This window comes from Orycteropus afer, unplaced genomic scaffold, assembly GCF_000298275.1.
Source record: "Orycteropus afer afer isolate SDZICR_OR568_19922 unplaced genomic scaffold, OryAfe1.0 scaffold00253, whole genome shotgun sequence".
Lineage (NCBI taxonomy): Eukaryota > Metazoa > Chordata > Mammalia > Tubulidentata > Orycteropodidae > Orycteropus > Orycteropus afer.
Genome location: NW_006921840.1, coordinates 3,209,783 through 3,230,758, shown reverse-complemented (window position 1 = coordinate 3,230,758; position 20,976 = coordinate 3,209,783). Strand labels below are relative to the sequence as shown.

Here is a 20,976-nt window from a genome sequence, read left to right as displayed (position 1 = left end):
AGAAGGCTGGCAGTTCAAACCCACCAGCCACTCCTCAGAAGGAAGATTGGGCAATCTACTTCCATAGTGATACCACCTTGGAAACCCAAGGAGGGATCACTATAAGTCTGATCCAACTTGATGGCAGTGAGTTTTGAGTGAGAGAGCTGGCTGAGAGTCTGACCCATGGCTGAGAGACCAACCCCTTACTGAAAGAGAGACACCTGGCTGAGAGACGGCAACAGTGGAACCAAGATGTGCAAGACAGAGCAGCAAACTTATCTGGCCCACAGAGGCAGAGGCCAAGCCAAAAGACCAAGGGCCATAGAGGCATGTCTAAGGGCACGGCAGAGGGAAGACTGTCCTGACCAAGGAGCTGAATCCTGAGCTTGCTCCTGAATTTGAGTTGAAACCTGTTGCTTCCTTCATAAGCCCCATAATCTGTGAGTGGTGTCTGTGAGTTCTGTGTGACTACCACAGTGAATTGGTGAGCTGAGCATAGAGGTAGTGAGTGCCGTGGAAGGGACAATTGGTGTCAAGGTTGGTGAAAGGGCTGGAAGGAAGCAGCATGTCTGGCCTTGCAGGAATAGACCTTAGGCTGCTGATATGATTCTGTCCTCCTACTGTGGGGTTAGAGGTCAGAAGATGTGGCCTCCTTTCCCCTTTGGCAGTGTCCCTTAGTAGCTATTATGTCTATTAATAGATATGAAGATGATGAGAGAGATTATAACACACCTGTGTACCCAGCACCCAAATTTACTCCAAAATAAATTAAAAGAATCCAGACAGATCTATTACCACAGAAGAAAGTTATGATGGAAATTAAAACTTAAATTTTAAAAAATACTTAATTCATTGGAAATGACAACAAGCCCATTACATATTAATGTAGATAAAATATTATTATGAAAAATAACTATATTTTCCAAAGCAAAAATAGATTTATTGAAAAGAGTAGCATCGTTTTACATTTCTATGAATCTCTTTAATGTCTAGTTCAATAAATGATAGTAGCTAGACTTTCATGTGTTCTTCTGTAATCAGTCTGTTGCAACGTATTGCTTGGATTGAAATATGTAAAGACAGTCTGGGATCACACAGTTATGTAATTGGACCAAAAAAACCAAACCCACTGCCATCAAGTCAATTCTGACTCATAGTGACCTCCATTGGGCTTCCAAAGCTGTAAATCTTTATGGAAGTGGATTGCTTCATCTTCCGTCTGTGGAGCAGCTGGTGGGTTTGAACTGCTGACCTTCTGCTTAGCAACCAAATGTCTTACCCTCTACACCACCAGAGCTCCTTTGTAATTGGACAGTAGAAGAGTATTTTAGATTATGGTAGATATTCTCTTCGGGTAATTGTAGATAATCTTCTTTGATACAAAACCCAAGTTGGATAGTAGTTTTTTAAAGTTAGTTGCAATGTAGAATCTGAAGCCATAATTGAACTTTTCATATTCTGTTACATTAAAATATATCCATTTTGAGCAGATAATTTGGCCATGTGTGATTTTGTGACATAGTGCCTAAGGCATTTGACTGCTAACCACAAGGCTGGTGGTTCAAACCCACCATCCACTCCTCATAAGGAAGACTGGGCAATCTACTTCTGTAGAGATAGCGCCTCAGAAACCCAAGTAGTGGTCGCTATGAGTCAGAATCAACTTGACAGCAGTGAGTTGAGCATTAGACATTTTGGAAAATGTTAGTTCCTTGGGATATGCAGATCTTCCACATGTTAATATATTTAATCAAACAATATTAAAAAAATAAAATTGTTTTAATGTCATCACCATTCTTATCAGAAATGTCTAAGTACTGGGAAGCTCATGATGGCAGATACAATTTTGTCAAAATCTAAATTTTACCTAAAAGTTGTAATTTTATCATTGGCAACAAATGCTGTCAGCTGTTTTCTTTCATTTTTGAGAAAATGTCTGCCACATACCTAAGTCTGAAAACACTTAGTTTGTCTTGTCAGTTGTTGTTCCAAGTACAAATGGTGTTTCATGAAAAAGCAACATGTTCTGCCTGCAACTCAAACAATATTGCGTGAGTGCTTTGCCTCGGTGACATGTTACATGTCAGTTAGTGGTTTATGTGTTCTTCTCATTTCACCACACAGAATATGAACAGATGTACTAAAGGGCCAATTGTTAATAACAGTAACAACTTCTGTGTTATCAAAGATACTCTTAAGTGAAACTGGCACTTTAGCTATTGTTTAATTTTACTATCAGTGCATGCCAATAAAGAATATAAGGACTTTGTTCAAGACTTCTCATGCACATATATATAGTACCTGCATTTTAAATTTTATTAGATCCTATCAAATTGCTTTCCTAAGAAGTTACTCTCACAACAATGTAATGTATGAGAATTCCAGTTTCTTCACACTGTTATCAGTATTTATTATTTTCAGATTTTAGTTTCTGTCAATTCCGAAGGATGTAAAATAATATTCCATTTAATTTACATTTCCCTGGTTGTTACTGTCATTAAAAGCTTTGGCCATTTCCATTTCTTTTCCTATGAATTGCTTGTTGAAACTCTTTGCCCAATTTTCTATCGTATTGCTTGACTTTTTCTTCGTGGTTTGTGGGAGATCTTTATACATATCAGGAAAAAATAATACTTTGCCATTCATATATGCTGTAAATATCTTCTCTCAGTCTGTGATTTTCCCTTTAGCTTTATATATGGTGTCTTTCATAATAGAAAAGTTTTATATATATATATATATATATGTATATCTATATATATCTATCTATATATATACATATATAGATAGATATATATAGATATACATATATATATATATTTTTTTTTAATATAAAGTACTCTCATGTATTAGTCTTTTTTTGGTGAGTTATGCTATTTTTTTTTTTGTTAATGTGTGTTATCTTTCAAGGAAAGCATAGTATATGTATTACAAACATTGGCTTTTTGTTGTTGTTGTTTTTACTTTCAGATAACTACCAAGTTGTCTTCCAGACTGGCTCTGCATGTTCACACCAAAGTGATGACACGTGTGACAACACAGATGCCCAAAAAAAGAATCAGACCAAAGTTGATATTACATGGATCCTTCTGATTCGCTACTTTATTCACTTACAAAGAATTAATAATATGAGCAAACTGTTAGGTAGGTTTTGATGGATTGAGAAAAGATGTATTCCTTCCAATTCCTGCTTAAGTCATTTTTAAGACACTTTTCTGAATGACGTTTCATCAGAAAATGAAATATCCAAGACTTCTTAACCAGGGATACATGGATGTTTGGACAGAACATTATTTCATTGTGATTGGTTTCCTTTGAAATTCTATATACTTTGTTTCCTTTTTAAAACACTGTTATAACGAGGCATCTAGAGGCTTCAGCAGACTGCCAGAGTGGTCTATGGCTCAAAACCATTAAGAACCAGAGGGATCACAATATGACAGCTTAGAAAATGAACAAGATGAAATTTTGGCTTTAAAGAGTGTCCCAATGTCAGTATATAAAAATGGAGACATGCATGAATTCACAAGGGAAATTTAACTTCATAGAGTGTTAAATCACTGATGCTGCCTAAAGAATATCTAGAAAAATTGGTATAAGTAGCTTCATAGCAGTCCCTCTTGTGCCCAAGAAACTAGTGATCCAATGTTGCTTGTTAGTGCACACACCTGGATAAGCAAGTGTGACCCATGCTGGGGAACAATGATATAGAAGCCAGCACAGCAAACGAACTGAGTCATAGTGTGAGTAGGGTTAGACATCAGGAGTTATCACTGGAATCAACAAATGAAAAGGTATCGAGGGTAAGAGGTGCATTGTGATGGTGCAAGAACAAAGAAAGCTCAGTCAGTAAGTAGATGGGTGGAAGTCAGGTTAGCAGATGCTGTTGATGCTCTGCCTCATATCATACCACCTCCTGGTACTTCCCACCTCTCAGTCAACCACATTTTTTCTGTTTTCTGCCTACTGGCCTTTCTCTGAAGCCACTATGGCTTTCTGGGCCTGTAGGCAGAGCAGCCCAGAAGTGTCAGAGGTTCCACACACCCAGGAGTAACCTTAGAGTAATAAAGTAGGGAGTTGATAGATGAACATTCCAGCTTCCTCATCCATCCCTCAGTAATATAATTTTACGTGATATTTCAAAAAGCCCTCAGCAGACTATAAAATGATACCACCTTGCTGGAATTAGAAATACCATTATCAGAAATAAATATTAGTCCCTTGAGCTATGCAGATCTTCCACATGTTGATATATTTAATCAAACAATATTAAAAAATAAAATTGTTTTAATGTCATCACCATTCTTATAAGAAAAGTCTAAGTACAGGGAAGCTCATGATGGCAGATACAATTTTGCCAAAATCTAAATTTTATTTAAAAGTTGTATATAATATTTACAGAAATACCATTATTAGAAATACCAATGTCAGCAATCCCATTAGTAGGTATCTAGCCTAAAGAAGTGAGAGCCAGGACAAGAACATGTATATGCAGCACTATTTGCAATAACAAAAACATGGAAACAACCTATGTGCCCATTAACAGAAGAACGGATAACCAAACTATGGTACATGCACACAATGGAATACTATGCAACACTAAAGAATAATGTAGAATCTGCAAAACACCACACAATATGGATGAACTTGGAAGACATTACGCTGAGTGAAATAGGTTAATCATAGGAAAAATATAGTATTAGTTCATTGTAATAACAAGTCAAGGAAAGGTTTATATATGGAAGGAAACTTTCTTTGTTGGTTATTAGAGGTGAAAGGGGAGGAGAGGGAACACTGAAAAAAATAAAAAAAAACTTAATCATTAAAAAAAAAGCTCCCAGCAGGATTGAGCCCTCAGTGTCTGTTGCTTTAGTCCATTTATTAATTTCCTCTTATTGGTTCTTTTCTTTTTCCTGTCACACTTTCCCAATTCTCTTACTTATGAGCTTCATAAGATCATTTTTCAAATAAATTCACTTCACCAAATTCTTGTCTTGGGTCTGTCTTGGGGAGAGCTGAAAAGGAGATGGCTAGACAGAAAGTAGACTCTGAGCTTGGAGCCATGTTTCTTTTCTTCCCATGGCAAGAAGCAATTCCATTAGTCTATAAACTCTAAAATGGAGGAAGGTCATTGGAAGTCACTAGCTGAGGTGGAGATGAAGAGGAAAAGTTGTTAGTGAACAAATACTAACAAAACTGAAACCATTCTGTTATCAAAGATAACTAAATTAAGTATTTTTCTTCCTTAAGCATCTGCGAAGGCTGGATCTGAAGTTTCTTTGCCAGATGATACGTTGCTCACCTCCCTTTTCAACTCTGGGTTGATTTTACGCCAAAGAGAAATGCATTTTTTCCTGAAAAAGTTTTTACAGATGTATTCTTCTTCTTGTATTGAAGAATTCCCAAAAGAACTTTTTCAAGGATTAGAAAGGCTACCTCTTTCAGAAAAAATCTTATATGACTCATCAGTCAAGGTAAGGTTTCTAAAAATTATATATTTACATACATGTTTTATTAGAACATCTTAGAATCATCCTTGTAATTCTCAATTTTTGGGACAGTGTAAACACAGTTCATACTTCAAGTGTTCTGTCTGTTGTACTCATGTTGTTGTTGGGTGTCAATTCCCACTGATAGCAATGGCATGTGATAGAGTAGAACTTCCCCATAGGATTTTCTTGGATGTAGTCTTTAGAGATGCAGGTTGCCAGGCCTTTCTATTGTGGCAACATTAGGTGGGTTTGAACAACCAATCTTTCAGTTAGCAGCTGAGCACTAAACTGTTGTACCACCGGGGCTCTGTGCTATCCTCAGATATCTTCAAAATATCTCATAATTTTCTATATTCATGCACCAAACAACCTCTCTCAGACATCTATTTTACCCAGAAGTTACACAGATTTAAATACAATTACTCTATAAGAAAATCAGACTAAGGATATCTAAATCTATGCCCAATGTCTGCCCCTTTGTTTTAAATACCTTTTGCAATTTTTAAAGTGAATACATAATAGTGGCAATATTTTTTCAAATAGTATTTTTTAAATTAAAAGTTTTTAGGCTTTTCTTAAGAAAATGTTATTAAATTGGATGTTGTTGTTATGTGCCATCGAGTCGAACCCAACTCACAGCGACCCCTCCTTGGGTTTCCGAGGCAGTATCACTACGGAAGTAGATTGCCTCATCTTCCTTCTGAGGAGTGATAGAATTTCTCAAAATTTCAAATATAGAAACCTTAAAATATATTAAGATACCTGTTGAAAAGGCACGGAGTTCTGTTCGTGCAGTGCATAGGGCATTAGCCTGCTAATCAGAAGATTGGTAGTTCATATCCATGAGTACTTGGCAGAAGAAAAATGGGCAATCTACTTCCATAAAGATTGACCACCTCGGAAACCCAGTGGGGGCTGCCATGAGTCAGAAAAGACTCAAAAGCAGTGAGTTTGGTTTTTCTGGTTTTATTGAAAGACATAGAGGAAAAAAATAAAGTTTTCTTTGTTTCTTTGTTTTTATATTAAAACTACTAGGGTCTTGAATGGTAATAGTGTTTCAATAAACTAAAAAACTAAATGGATAAGTTGGAACATAATGAAAAAGTTAAAGTTTTTATTAAAAATAGTTGGAATATGCATGCTAGCATATTCAACAAACATACATTGAACACATACAATATACCAGAAAGTTTTGGTTGTTGGAGAAAGTCAGAAAGGATAAGGCAGAGTTCTTGTACACAGACGTGCTGTGGTAGAGTTGGAAGAAAAGGAAATTGCGGTTCTTTGGAAATGCTTTTTAAGAGGAAGAAGTGAAAATTAAAATAAATTAGTTTGACTGTCAATAGTGTGTGAGGTGATTGGAAAAGGATAGATGAAAGGTAGTTATCTATATTTTAGTTAGCTGTTTGTTAACTAAATTTGGAGAAAGAAAACAAAAAAAACTTGGTCACCCTTTGGAGATGGAAAATGGGCTAGAGGGAAGGTTCAAAATTGATTCTACCATTTGGAATCTGAGTGATAGGGAATGTTGAAGCAGGACTATGACCACATTTATGGGGAAAGCTGTTTTTTTTCTGTTTTGTAGATAGAGTTCGAGATTTTTATAAACTCAAGTAGATGTAGTCATAGTATCATGTGCTTCCAGTAAATATTTGTGAATAAATCAATTCATTCATGTGGAATTCTTTCAGAACTAGAAAAAGAGCAACATTTATTTTGAATTATTTTGACTTTGGGCCTCATAGCCCTTTAATTTTTACAATTATATACATGCTTGTAAGAGATATGGTGATGTTTTTGTTGCCAGTTATTCCAGAGAAGTGAACTGAAAATATGACTTGTTCCAGGATGGGAACCCTCACTCATCTTTACTAGAATATAACAACCTTATGTTCTGGGTATATAATAATTTATTTTTTAAATCCCCCCCCCTTTTTTTTTAATAAATTACTCTTTTTGAACATTCCCTGCCCTTTTACTAAAGAGAGTCAGTTGACTGTTTATAACAAATTATAATTTTTAAAAAATAATGGAAAACACCCATTAAGGAATTTTTAAGAATTCATTTTAAGAGGTGATTCTCAATTGTGCCTTGTGGTTGCCTCCAGGGCAGTATATTTTATCACACAGGAGGATTTTCAAATCATTTCTTCTCCTTCCCATAGACTGAGGTATTTTTGAAGGATGCCCAATACTCGGAACCTCTATTCTCTGCTCAGATTCTAAATTGTTTGAGAAACAAAAGAGTAAAAGAGATTGTGATTAAAAAATACCTACTTTTATTAGCCTTAAAGTTGATATTCTGGGGTATGATTTATATCTACTGGCAAATGGTCTTCCTAGTAACGAATATCAAAGTAGACAGATTTTCAATTCAGCCATGGGTATTATTGGGTCAGTGGAGGTCTCCTCAAGGTCCCTTTGTTGTTGTTGTTGTTGTTGTTATGTGCCATCGAGTGGGACCCGACTCACAGCAACCCCTCCTTAGATTTCTGAGGCAGTATCACTACGGAAGTAGATTGCCCCATCTTCCTTCAGAGGAGTGGCTGGTGGGTTTGAACCGCCAGCCTTCTGGTTAGCAGTCAAGTGCCTTAGGCATTATGCTACCAGAGCTCCTTCAAGGTCCCTAGGTGACACAAACAATTTACCCTCAACTGTTGACCTAAAGGTTTGGTGGTTTGAACTGACCCAGATCTCTGGTGGCGTAGTGCCTAAGGCATTTGACTGCTAACCATACGACTGGCAATTCAAATCCACCAGCCACTCCTTGGAAGGAAAACTGGGCAATCTACTTCCATGGAGATACTGCCTTGGAAACCCAAGAAGGGATTGCTATGAGTTGGAACCAACTCAACAGCAGTTAAGCTTTTTTTGGGGGGTGGGGTGGGGTCGGGAGAGACTTACTGTGGAAGATAAACCTGAAAATCTGCTTCAGTTAAGCTTACAGTCAGATGACTTTATGGAGCAGCTTCCTCTGTAACAGATGGGGTTGCCATGAGTTGGCATCAACTGGACAGTAGCAATCAATGACCATGGTCTCCTTGTGTGTGGAACAAGCCTCCTTCTTAAATCTGATGTGTGGAATAACAGAGATTGTTCACTCCCTGGAAAGAGTTCACAGAAGAAGAGGCAGAACTATGCATGCCCACGATTCTTTTTCAATCAAGTAACTCTCCCCCAAAGAACAGTGGGTGAAGAGGTGGAAAGGCAAGAAATGTGCTGCTGATGTCTGGCCCTCCACATGGAATAAATGGTACAAATAAGATGGAATCATTTCCCTTCGACACCAAATTCTGCTTCCCCCCCTTCCAGGAACCCGTGGCTACCTTTGAGGAATACTACCATGTGTCCCAGACACCCCAGGGGTTTTGGAGTAAGGGTCTAGGGTGGGAAGATTTTGAGAATAATAGTTCGAATGAATCTATGCCTGTGAATATCTTACAAAAGTTTGGAAACTAACATGTGTGACTTCTTGAATGCTGCTTTGAAAGAAACTCAGTTTGCATGTTTTAGTATTACAGGCAACCTATCATTACCCAGTTCTTAAGGATGATGCTCCAAGTATACAACCTTGAATACAGTGTAAATATCTGTGACATTTCAATGGCAGCAGTATTATCAGTTATTTCACCCTGTTTGCTCTTTTTTTGATATAATTAGTGTAACACTTGCAGGATAATCAGTTCTGGTGATCAATGTCGTGAGCCTGACAGGTGCAAGCCACGTAATCATGTGTTGGTTTCACTGCGGTAGACAGCTAATGAGCATGAAGCTTTCAGATTTTTTTTTTTTAATCAACTCCAAGCTTGGTTGATTTTTATAATAATATATTTTGAGCCTCTAATCACTCAGGAGGCTATTTCAATCAAACCCATTCCATAATTTGATACTCATACCTGCTTTTCCCCACAAAGACATAGATGCCTTTCCAAAAGGATCATGGCTTGTGTTATGCTCATCTGCTGTGAGAGTCTTCATGTCATCAAGTCTATTTAAGCTTTGTGATGAAAAAACAAAGATGCCAAACAAATGACATTAAAATTCCAAGAAAGGATATGATTACATTTGTGTACAAACCTGAGTTACTCATGCTAAGACTGTCTGCCTGTTCCGGTCTGTGCAGTGTCAACTATTTGACAAGTTTTTTGTAGGACTGTGGGTAACTAGGGTTCTCCTTATAGGTCTGTGGTTTCGTTTCTTTCAAAGAACAAAGTAAACATTTAAAGTAGACAGTATAGAGAAGTGAAAGTGGGAATGCAAACAGAAACTTGTACACAAATGTTGATTGCAGTGTTTTTCACAATGGCCAAAAAGGTGGAAACAACTGAAATGTCCATCAGGATGAATGTATAAACAAAATGTGATATATACGTACAGTGGAAAATTACTTAGCCATAAAGAGAAATGAAGTCCTGATATAGGCCACAACATGGATGAAACTTGAAAACATGCTGAGTAAAATAAGTCAGTTACAAACAACCAAACTAAACTCACTGCTGTCAAGTTGGATCCAACTTGTAGCCAAATACTGTATGATCTCATTTATAGGAAATATGCAAATACAGAGAAAGCAGATTACTAGGTTACCAAGAGTGGGAGAGAAAAAAAAAAAGGGAAGCTTTTCCTTGGAGGCACTGAGTTTATGTTAATGGTGGTAGAATAATTAGGAAAAAGACAGGGATGGGGTTGTACAATATAAAGAAACTAATTAACTCACTGCCATCAAGTTTGATCCGACTCATAGTGACCCCTCCTTGACTTTCCAAAGGAATATCACTATAGAAGTAGATTGCCCGGTCTTCCTTCCAAAGAGTGGCTGGTGGGTTTGAACCACCAGCCTTCTGCTTAGTAGTCAAATAGAACTGTGCATATATAGAAACTGTTGAATGGGTAAATGTTTTCTTGTGTATATTTTCACTAAAATAAGATTTAAAAAGTCTTCAATTGTATACCTCATCAGTTAGAAATATGTAGTTAATCCCATTAACAATGAAATATTATTTTATTTTATTCTTTTACTTTTTTTAAAAAAAATATTGGAAAATTAAATTCCCACCCATATTTTTACACAAATAGCACACACCTTCTTTGTTCATTTGCCAACCACACTCCTCCACCCCGGGGAGGTATTTTTGTAAATGTGCTATGCTAATTTTTTATAGCAACATGTAAAAAAAAAAAATTGGTATAATGACACTTATGAAAATACCTGCTGGGAAGAGGGAGCAGTTGGCAAACAAATGTAGAAGGCACGTGTTATTTGTGTAAAAACACAGTATTTTGATAGTGACTTCTGTTACAATTTACCATTATTAGATCACTCATCTGTCAGTTTGTCATAGTGTAGTGGCTTGCATGCTGCTGCGATGCTGGAAACTGTGCCACCAGTATTTAAAACACCAGCAGAGTCACCCAGGGTGGACACTTTTCAGCAGAACTTCAGAGTAAGGCAGGCTAGGAAGAAGGACATGGCCAGATTCAAGTCTAAAAAAATGGCCACTAAAATCCTATCACTATTGGACTAATGAGTAACATTGTCTAATACAGTAGCCCCTCAGGTTGGAAGGCACTCAAAATATGACTGAGGAAGAGCTGCCTCCTCAGAGTAAAGGTGACCTTAATGACATGAATGGAGTAAAGTTAATGTGTCATGATTCAAAATGAGAAGAAATAGTGGCAAACATTCATTAATAATCAGATGTGGAATGTATAAAGTTTGAATCTAGGAAAATTGGAAGTTGTCATAAATGAGATGGAACACAAAAAGATTGATATTCTGCGCATTAGTGAGCAAAAATGGATTGGTATTGGCCATTTTTAATTAGACAATTTTATGATCAACTAAGCCAGGAATGACAAATTGATAAAGGGTGTTGTCACATTAATCATCCAAAAGAGCATTGTAAGATCTATCTTGAAGTACAATGCTGTCAGTGATAGGAAAATGTCCATACACATACAAGGGAGAACAGTTAATAAAACTGTTCCTCAAATTTACACACCAACCACTAATGCCAAGGATGAAGAAATTAAAGATTTTTACCAACTTCTGCTGTCTGAAATTGATCAACTATGCAATTAGGATTCATTGATAATTACTGGTGATTGGAATGAAAGATTTGGGAATAAAGAAGGAGGATCAGTAGTTGGAAAATATGGCTTTGGTGAAAGAAATGACTCCAGAGATCCTATGATAGAACATTGCAAGACCCATGACTTATTCATTGCAAATGCCTCTTTTCAACAACATAAAAAGCAATGATACATGTATACATCTTTGCTCCTTAGCACTTTTAAGGCCTTTTGCTGCAGTTTTGCCCATTGCAATATGACATCTGATTTCTTGAGTGCTGGTTCCATGGGAATGAACAAATCTGCCAGAAAACTGAACAAATCTGTCCTGGAAGGAGTATAGTCCAAATGCTCCTTGGAAGCGAGAATGGCCAGAATTCATCTCTTGTATTTTTGATCATGTTGTCAGAAGGGACCAGTCCCTGTAGAAGGATATCATACTTCATAGAGTCATGCAAAAAAGGGGAAGACCTTCAAGAAGATAGATTGACTCAGTGGCTGCAGTGATGGGTTCAAGCATAGCAAGGATTGTGAGGATGGCGCAGGACAGGGCTGTGTTTCGTTCTGCTGTGCATGGGGTCACTGGCACCTAACAACAATGACATACATGTAGACCTCATCAGGTGTAATGCACAGGAATTAAATCGACTACATCTTTGGAAAGAGGCAATGGAGAAGCTCAAATCATCAGTCAGAACAAGGCCAGGAGTTGATCATGGAACAGACTATGCAGTTCAAATTGAAGCTGAAGAAAATTAAAACAAGTCCATGAGAGCCAAAATATGACCTTGAGTATATCCTACCTGAATTTAGAGACCATCTGAAGAATAGATTTGGTGCACTGAACACCAGTCACCGAAGACCAGACAAGTTGTGGGATGACAGCAAGAACATCATATGTGAAGAAAGTCAAAGGTCATTAAAAAGACAGGAAAAAAGAAAAGACCAAAATGGATGTCAGAAGACTCTGAAACTTGCTCTTGAATGAAGAATAGCTAAAGTGAATGGAAGAAAGTATGAAATAAAAGAGCTGAATGGAAGATTTCAAAAGGCAGCTTGAGAAGACAGAGTAATGCAATATAATAAAATGTGCAAAGACCTGGAGATAGAAAACCAAAAAGGAAGAACATGCTTGGCATTTTTTAAGCTGAAAGAACTGAAGAAAAAATCAAGCCTCAAGTTGCAATATTGAAGGATTCTATAGGCAAAACACTAAACAATACAGAAAGCATCAAAAGAAGATGGAAGGAATACACAGAGGCATTGTACCAAAAAAAATTGGTTGACATTCGGCCATTTCAGGAGGTAGGATATGATCAGGAACCTATGGTATTGAAGGAAGAAGTTCAAGCTGCACTGAAGATAATGGAGAAAAACAAGGCCAAGAATTGACGGAATACCCGTTGAGATGTTTCAACAAATGGATGCAATACAGGAAGCACTCACTCTCATGCCAAGAAAGCTACCTGGCCAACCAAATGAAGAGATCCATATTTGTGCACATTCCAAAGAAAGGTGATCTAATGGAATGTGGAAATTATCAAGTTATGTCCTTAATACCACATGCAAGTAAAATTTTGCTGAAGATAATACATAAACAGTTGCAGAATATATTGACAGGGAACTTTTAGAAATTCAAGCTGGATTCAGAAGAGATGTGGAATTAGGGATATCATTGCTGATGTCAAATGGATCTTGGCTGAAAGCAAAGAATATCAGATGTTTACCTGTGTATTATTGACAATGCAAAGGCATTCAACTGTATGGATCATAACAAATTGTGGATACCATTGCAAAGAATAGGAATTCCAGAACACTTCATTGTGCTCATGAGGAACCTGTTCATAGACCAAGAGACAGTTGTTTGAAGAGATAAGTGGATACTGCATGGTTTAAAATAAGGAAGGTACATGTTAAGGTTGTATCCTTCTGCCATACTTATTCAATCTGTATGGTGAGCAAATAATCTGAGAAACTGGACTATATGAAGGAGAATGTGGCATCAGCATTGGAGGGATACTCATTAACAACCTGTGACACACAGATGACGCAACCTTGCTTGCTGAAAGTGAAGGAAGATTGAAGCAATTACTGATGAAGATCAAAGACTACAATTTTAATATGGATTACACCTCAACATAAAGAAAACAAAAATCCTCACAGCTGGACAAATAAACAATATCATGATACAAGAAGAAAAGATTGAAGTTGTCAAAATTTCATTTTACTTGGATCCACAATTAACACTTATGGTAGCAGTAATCAAGAAATCAGATGACATATTGCACCGGGCAAATCTGCTACAAAAGACCTTTTTAAAGTGTTAAAGAGTAAAGATGTCACTTTGAAGATCAAGGAGCACTTGACCCAAGCCTTGGTATTTTCAATAGCCTCATATGCATGTGAAAGCTGTACAATGAATAAGGAAGACCAAAAAATTGATGCATTTGAATTGCCATATTGTCAAAGAATATTAAGTATACCATGGGCTGCCAGAAGAACTAACAAATCTGTCCTAGAAAGAGTTCGGCCAGAATGCCCGTTAGAAGTGATAATTACCAGGCTTCATCTCTGTACTTTGATCATACTATTAGAGGGGACCAGGCCCTGGAGAAGGATATCATGTTTGGTAAAATAGAAAGACAGCAAATAAAGGATTACCCTCAATGAGATGGATTGACACAGTGGCCACAACAATAGGCTGAAGCATGGCAAGGAGTGTGAAGATGATGCAGGACCGGGCGTTATTTTGTTCTGTTGTACATATGGCTGCTATGAGTCAAAACCAACTTGATGACATCTAACAACTACAGGTTAATAAACAGTGCATACCTTGTCATAAATCATGTGCTATTCCAGTCAGTTGGCCAGATCTTCCAAATTTCCTGGCATAGACAAGTAATTTCCTCCAGAGCTGCATCCATTTGTTGCAGCATCTTGGTGGGTATTATGTAAATTCCTGGCGCCTTGTTTTTTGTCAACTCCTTCAATGCAGCTTGGACCTCTTTCTTCATTCCATTGGTTCTTGATCATATGCTACTTTGGTCATGTGGTCAGAAGGGACCATTCCCTTGAGAAGAATATCATGCTTCGTAAAGTGAAGGGTCAGAGAAAAAGGGGAAGATCCTCAATGAGCTAGATTGACACAGTGGCTGCAATGATGGGCTAAAGCACAGCAAGGTTTGTGAGGATGGTGCAGGATGGGGCAGTGTTTCATTCTGGTGTACACAGTGCTGGTATGAGTCAGAATCAACTCAATGGCACCTAACAACAACAACATATCATCATATTTTCCTCTCTGGTAGCATAGTTTCTAAGGCACTTGACTGCTAACCAGAATGCTGGTGGTTCAAGCCCACCAGCCACTCCTTGAAGGGAAGATGGGGCAATCTACTTCCGTAGTGATACCGCCTTGGAAACCCAAGGAGGGGTCGCTATGAGTTGGATCCCACTCAACGGCAGTGAGTTTGGTTTTTTTTTGGTTTTACCTAGTATAGTAATTAAATACGTATTCTTTATTAAAATCATTGCCAGACCTTCTGAAAATCATTTGAATATGAAGAAAAAAAAAGGAAAAAATTTTTTTCTGGGTTATTTACCTGAGTTTTTGTGAACTATCTGACATAGATTTACTCTTAATCTGCCATTTTAAATGATTTAACACTAATTTTCTTGCCTCTTGTGCATTTGGGCCATACTTACAACATCATAGGGTAATAAATGAGGATTTTGACTTTATCATGTTCTTTTATGATCATCTCTAGGCATTTCTGAAAAGTTTTCATATTTAATATCACCTTTCAGTCAAGACATGTTTTTTTTTTCTTTTATCAATAGACAACTTGAAAGGTCAATGTCTTTATTTCCTTTTTTATTTCATTTTGAAGACTTCCATTGACAGTCTTACATCCTGTCTTGAATAGGCTCAGAAATAATGAGAAGGACAAAGCCTTATAGAAATACCAGGCATTTCTTTCTGGCCACTGACATGCTCACCCTTGGTTACCGAATCTGGAGATGTCTTAGGTGCCAAAAGTATAAAAGAGAAACTGCTTCCCAGCTGCCATAACCTAGGCAACAACAAGGAGTTGATTTTGAAAGAAGAGGTCCTTTTTAAACTTGAGATATTATTATCTCTCAGCCCAGCCTGTTACTTTTGTAGTAGTTAGCAACCATGCTTTGCTTTCTTAGCTCCCTTAATAACTAAGTAAGTAATTTATGACATTGCCAATTGCAGTCTCCACATTTTTGTTTCTTGAAGAATCTGGATTCACTGACCAAGTTCCATTAAAGAAGCTCGGCCCAGACTAACCACACACTGAATTTATAAATCAACCAGAGTCATTCAAAGCCACACAGGAAAGGAGAACAACAGATTTAACCTTTTAGAAAAGAAATGGTATATTATTTCACATATAGCACTGGAAAAGTATATTGGAAAGTAAATAATAAATTATAATCACACCCTCCGTATATGCATCGTTGGATAAACCAGAAACAAAACAAGATATTCTCAGACCTAGTGATGCTCGTAAGACTGAAATGCTAGCATGGGAATTCTCCCTTTAGAGTTTCACCCTAGGGCAGTCACAAAAGTAAAAGACATTTGTTGAGTCCACTTGCCTTTGAAGCATCTTTTTACCGTAGGAGAATTTTCTCTGACAGTCCAAGGACAATTTTACGATCTACTTCCATAAAACAAGCTGAGGCAATTCCCAGAGTTTTTCAATGTAGCCAATTAATTTTGTTTTAAATGTTGAGTGAATTCATTACCAGCAACTGAATGGATGTTTTTGTTTGTCCCCTAGTTATGTCGTGAGATTTCTCTACACTCTGTTTTATCTTCAAGGCTCCTTGCCAGCCCATCTTTCACAGATGTGTTGTCATCAGGCATGGCAATACAAGCTATAAACAAAGAACTTTGTTTTCAGTGGTACATTCCTCCCCTGGAAGGACCTCCTAAGGAAGCAGAACCCATGGTACGGTAATATAATCACCAAACTAAATCTTCTGTTCAGATGTAAAATTTCAGTAGCTCGTTATAACTTAAAGAGTATGGTAAGTCGTCCTATCATAGAGACAAGAAATACACAGCAATATAGAACCTGTGTTGTCCAGGAAACTGAATTTGAGGAAAAAATACAAAAAGTAAGAAAAGTCTGAATCAAGTTAATAATTTCCTTTTACTTATCCTGAAAATCAAGGTAAGAAATATTTTTTTGGCCATATCTATAGATATAAATGTGAAGATTTTACTTGGTCTCCAAAGAAGTCAGTTGCACAAATACAGCAATAGAAGTATTGAGGCTATAGAGCAATATTGGGTTTTTCTTTTTTAAAAGGTTTTAGGAATTCTGAATATTCACAATCAGCATGATACATGGATGTTTAAAACTTAAAATTAATATCTTGAGTAATATTATGAGAACTTTAGGAAAGAGACTGTAATATTACAGAAGAAATTTAAGTATCAAATGGGAGGTTATACTAGCTCGCTTGAAAGCTCCCTTCCATCCCAAATGCCATAGGTTCTATTATTTATTTTATTAAAAATTTTGTAACTGTTTATCTCATAACTTCAGTGTGATGCATCTTTTATCATCCCATTGGACATGAATTATATTTATTTCATATTTGTCTTTTAAATGTTACTGCTGTTGTTGTTGTTGTTATGTGCCGTCGAGTCAGACCCGACTCATAACGACCCCTCCTTGGGTTTCCGAGGCAGTATCACTACGGAAGTAGATTGCCTCATCTTCCTTCCGAGGAGTGGCTGGTGGGTTTGAACCACCAGCCTTCTGGTTAGCAGTCAAGCGCCTTAGGCACTATGCTACCAGAGCTCCCCTAAATGTTATTAGTAAAATAATAAAACCCACTGCCATCAAGTTGATTCCAACTCATAAGGACCCTACAGGACAGAGTAGAACTTCCCCATAAGGTTTCTCAGGCTTTAAATCTTTATGGAAGCAGCCTGCCTCATCTTTCTTTAGTGGAGCAGCTAACAGGTTTGATCTCCTGACCTTTTGCTTAGCAGCTGAATGCTTTAACCACTATACCATCAGAGCTCTAAAATAATAAAGACTGAGCCAAATTCCTTTGAGTGAAGCAGAATGGAGTTTTAGTAGAATCAACAGGGGAAATTTTAAAGTCTTTTCAGGAGGAAAAGTGTACTGGAAGAACTCAGTTTTGTGTTTGTAAAATAATAGTTTAGTTCTGCCTGTTCTTTAATCACACTGTTTCTATTATTTTGTCTAGCTTCTTTTGCTCAATATTTTATTTGTGAGATTCATAAGTATAGCTAGAGTTGAAGTTTGTTCATTTGCATTGTTGTAGTGTCTATTATATAAATGCATTGTATTTATCCTTTCTACTATTAATAGACATTTGTATTCCTTCCCAGTTTTTGCTTGTCCCACTCTATGGCTTGACTTTTATTATCTTTATGGTATCTTTTCTTGATATTTCCTGTTCTGTTTAGCAGTTTTTACATCTTACTTAAGAAATACCTTCCAGCTCTATTCTGTTTTAATTATTTTAATTTTTAAATAAATTTTCATATTTGGTAAAATGATTTCTACTACCTTGTTCTGCTGCCACAAGAAAGTCTTGCCTCTTCTCAGCCCTTTACATTTTCATACTCAGCAAAATTCTGAGAAAGAAAAAAAAAAAGCCTGTTGTGATTAATGATTTGAGAATATTCACATTGTTTCTCTAAATCAGCTTGGGCAGAATTGACAATATTACGATATTGTCTCTTCCAATCTATCTTTCCATGCAAATAATCTTCTTAAGTGTCTTTATATAAGTTTTTATCATTTTTTTCCTCAGAAATATTACATTATTCTATTTCTTCCTGTTTTTTTTTAGGTACCTTCAAGTCAGTTCCAACCCTTAGGTGCCCCATGTGTAACAGAACGAAACACTTCCTGTTACTGTGGGATCCTCACAATTGTTACGGTGCTTGAGCCATATATGGTTATTGCAGCCTTAGTGTCAATCCATCTTGTTGAGGGCCTTCCTCTTCTCCCTGACCATCTACTTTACCGAGCATAATATCCTTCTCCAGGGTCTGGTCTCTCCCAATCACAGGTCCAAAATACATGAGATAAAGTCTCTCTGTCCTTCCTTCTAGAGAGCTTTTTGGTTGTACTTCTTCCAAGACAGATTTGTTTCTTCTTCTGACAGTGCATGGTATACACAGTATTCTTTTCCAGCACCATAATTCACAGGCGTTGGTCCTTACTCGGTCTTTCTTACTCATTATTCAGTTTTCACATGCGTATGAGGCTGTTGAAAATACAATCACTTGGGTCAGGTGCACCTTAATCCTCAAGGTGACATCTTTGCTTTTTAACACTTTAAAAAGTTCTTTAGCAACAGATTTGCCTAATGCAATACATCATTTGATTTCTTGACTGCTGCTTCCATTAGGATCATAGATCCAAGTAAATGAAGTCCTTGACAATTTCAGTCTTCTCTCTGTTGATCATAATGTTGCCTATCTTTTCTCCCTCTACTATAATGTTGCTTATTGGTCCAGTTTTCAGGATTTTTGTTTTCTTTATGTTGAGGTATAATCCATACTGAAGGCTGTAGTCTTTGATCTTCATCAGTAAATCTTTCAAGTCTTTACTTTCAGCGAGTGGGGTTGTGTTAGCTGCATATCACAGGTTGTTAATGAGTGTTCCTCCAATCCTGATGCGACATTCCTCTTCATATACCCCAGCTTCTCAGAGTATTTGATTAAGTATGATAAAAGGATACAACCTTGATGCATGTCTTTCCTCATTTTAAATCATGAAGTAGCCCTTTGTTCTGTTCAAATGATTTCTTTTTGGTCTATGTATGGCTTCTACCTAAGCACAATTAAGTGTTCTGGAGTTCCCATTCTTCACAATGTTATCCATAATTTGCTATGATCCCAACAGTCAAATGCCTTTGCATGGTCAATAAAACACGGTAAACATCTTTCTGGCATTCTCTGCTTTTAACCAATATGCATCTGACTTCAGCAATGATTTGTTCAGTGTCCTCTCTTGAATCTAGCTTGAATTGCTGGCAGTTCCCTGACATAGCACTGCTATATGCATTTTTTAATTTCTTCCTAGATATTTTATAATTCTTATGCTATTTTAAATTGTGATTTCTTAAGATTCTATTTTGTTTTTTACTGATAGAAAAAAACAAAATTGATTTTTGTATATTAACTTATACCTAATTATAATAATTTATTTCTAGAATCGTATACATAATGGTATCTGCCAATAATGAAGGTTTTTGTTCTCTCTCTCTGTCTCTCTTTTCTGTGCTGAATAGAATTTATAGTATGATTTTGATTAGAAGAGGTGAGAGTAGCATCTTTGTCTTTTTCCTAATCTCAAAAGGAAAATTTTCAGTTTGACCATTATATATGATGGTTAACTGCTTTTTGTAGTTATTCTTTATCTATTTAGGAGAATTTCCTTATACTACCACTTTGCTAAAAATTTTTATCATGAGTCTTTTGCCATGTTTATTAAGATGATTGTTTTCTTTTAATCTTTTAATTGACTTTATAATGTTATTTCATCCTTATGGTTCTGAGATAAGCTTAAATTGGTCAAGATGTATTAACTATGCTGAGTTCAGTTTGTTAATGTTTTATTTAGGATTTTTGCATCGGTTTCCAAGGGTGATATTGAGTGAAAATTTTCTTTTTCATACTATCTTTATCAGGTAATAGTTGTATCAAGCTTTTGCTAGACTCATAAAATAAATTGAGAGATATATTTATTATTTTCCTGTTGTTTGGAGAAGTTTGTGTAAGTTGGAAGTACTTGTTTTCTTGAATATTTGAGATAAGTCCTCAATAAAGCATCTGGTCCTAGTGATTTCTTTGTGACAAAATATGTGACTAGTAATTCAAAGTGTAATAGTTAGAAGTTGTCTTTTAAAACTAGTACTTTTGAAAATAAACTAGCACTTTTGTACTGTTGTTGTTGTTAGGTGTTGTTGAGTTGTTTCCAACTCATAGCAACCCTATGCATAGCAGAACGAAATACTACCCAATCTCGCACCAGCTCCATGATCCTTGCTGTACTTGAGCCCATTGTCGCAGCCACCGTGTCAGTCCTTCTCATTGAAGGCCTTCCCCTCTTTTGTTGACCCTCCATCTTATCAAGCATGACATACTTCTCCAGGGAATGGTCCCTTCTGACAGCATGACCAAAGTGGGTGAGACGAGGTCTGACCATTCTCACTTCCAAGGAGCATTTCGGGTGCACTTCCTCCAGAACAGATCTGTTACTTCTTTTAGAAGTACATGGTACTTTCAGCATTCTTTGCCAGCACCACAACTCAAAAGCATCACCTCTTCTTCAGTCTTCCTTATTCATTGTCCAGCTCTCATGCGCATATGAGGCGATTGAAAATATCATGGCTTCTGTCAGGT

At 36.8% G+C, this 20,976-nt stretch overlaps 1 protein-coding gene across 1 annotated transcript in view; it reads left to right on the top strand.

Annotated features, from left to right (window-relative positions):
* Positions 1 to 20,976, top strand: part of CFAP54 (cilia and flagella associated protein 54) — a 602,528-nt gene that overhangs the window by 478,450 nt on the left and 103,102 nt on the right. The window contains 3 exon segments of the mRNA XM_042782173.1: positions 2,953 to 3,126; positions 5,233 to 5,456; positions 16,355 to 16,530. Coding sequence (XP_042638107.1) covers positions 2,953 to 3,126; positions 5,233 to 5,456; positions 16,355 to 16,530 — 574 coding nt within the window.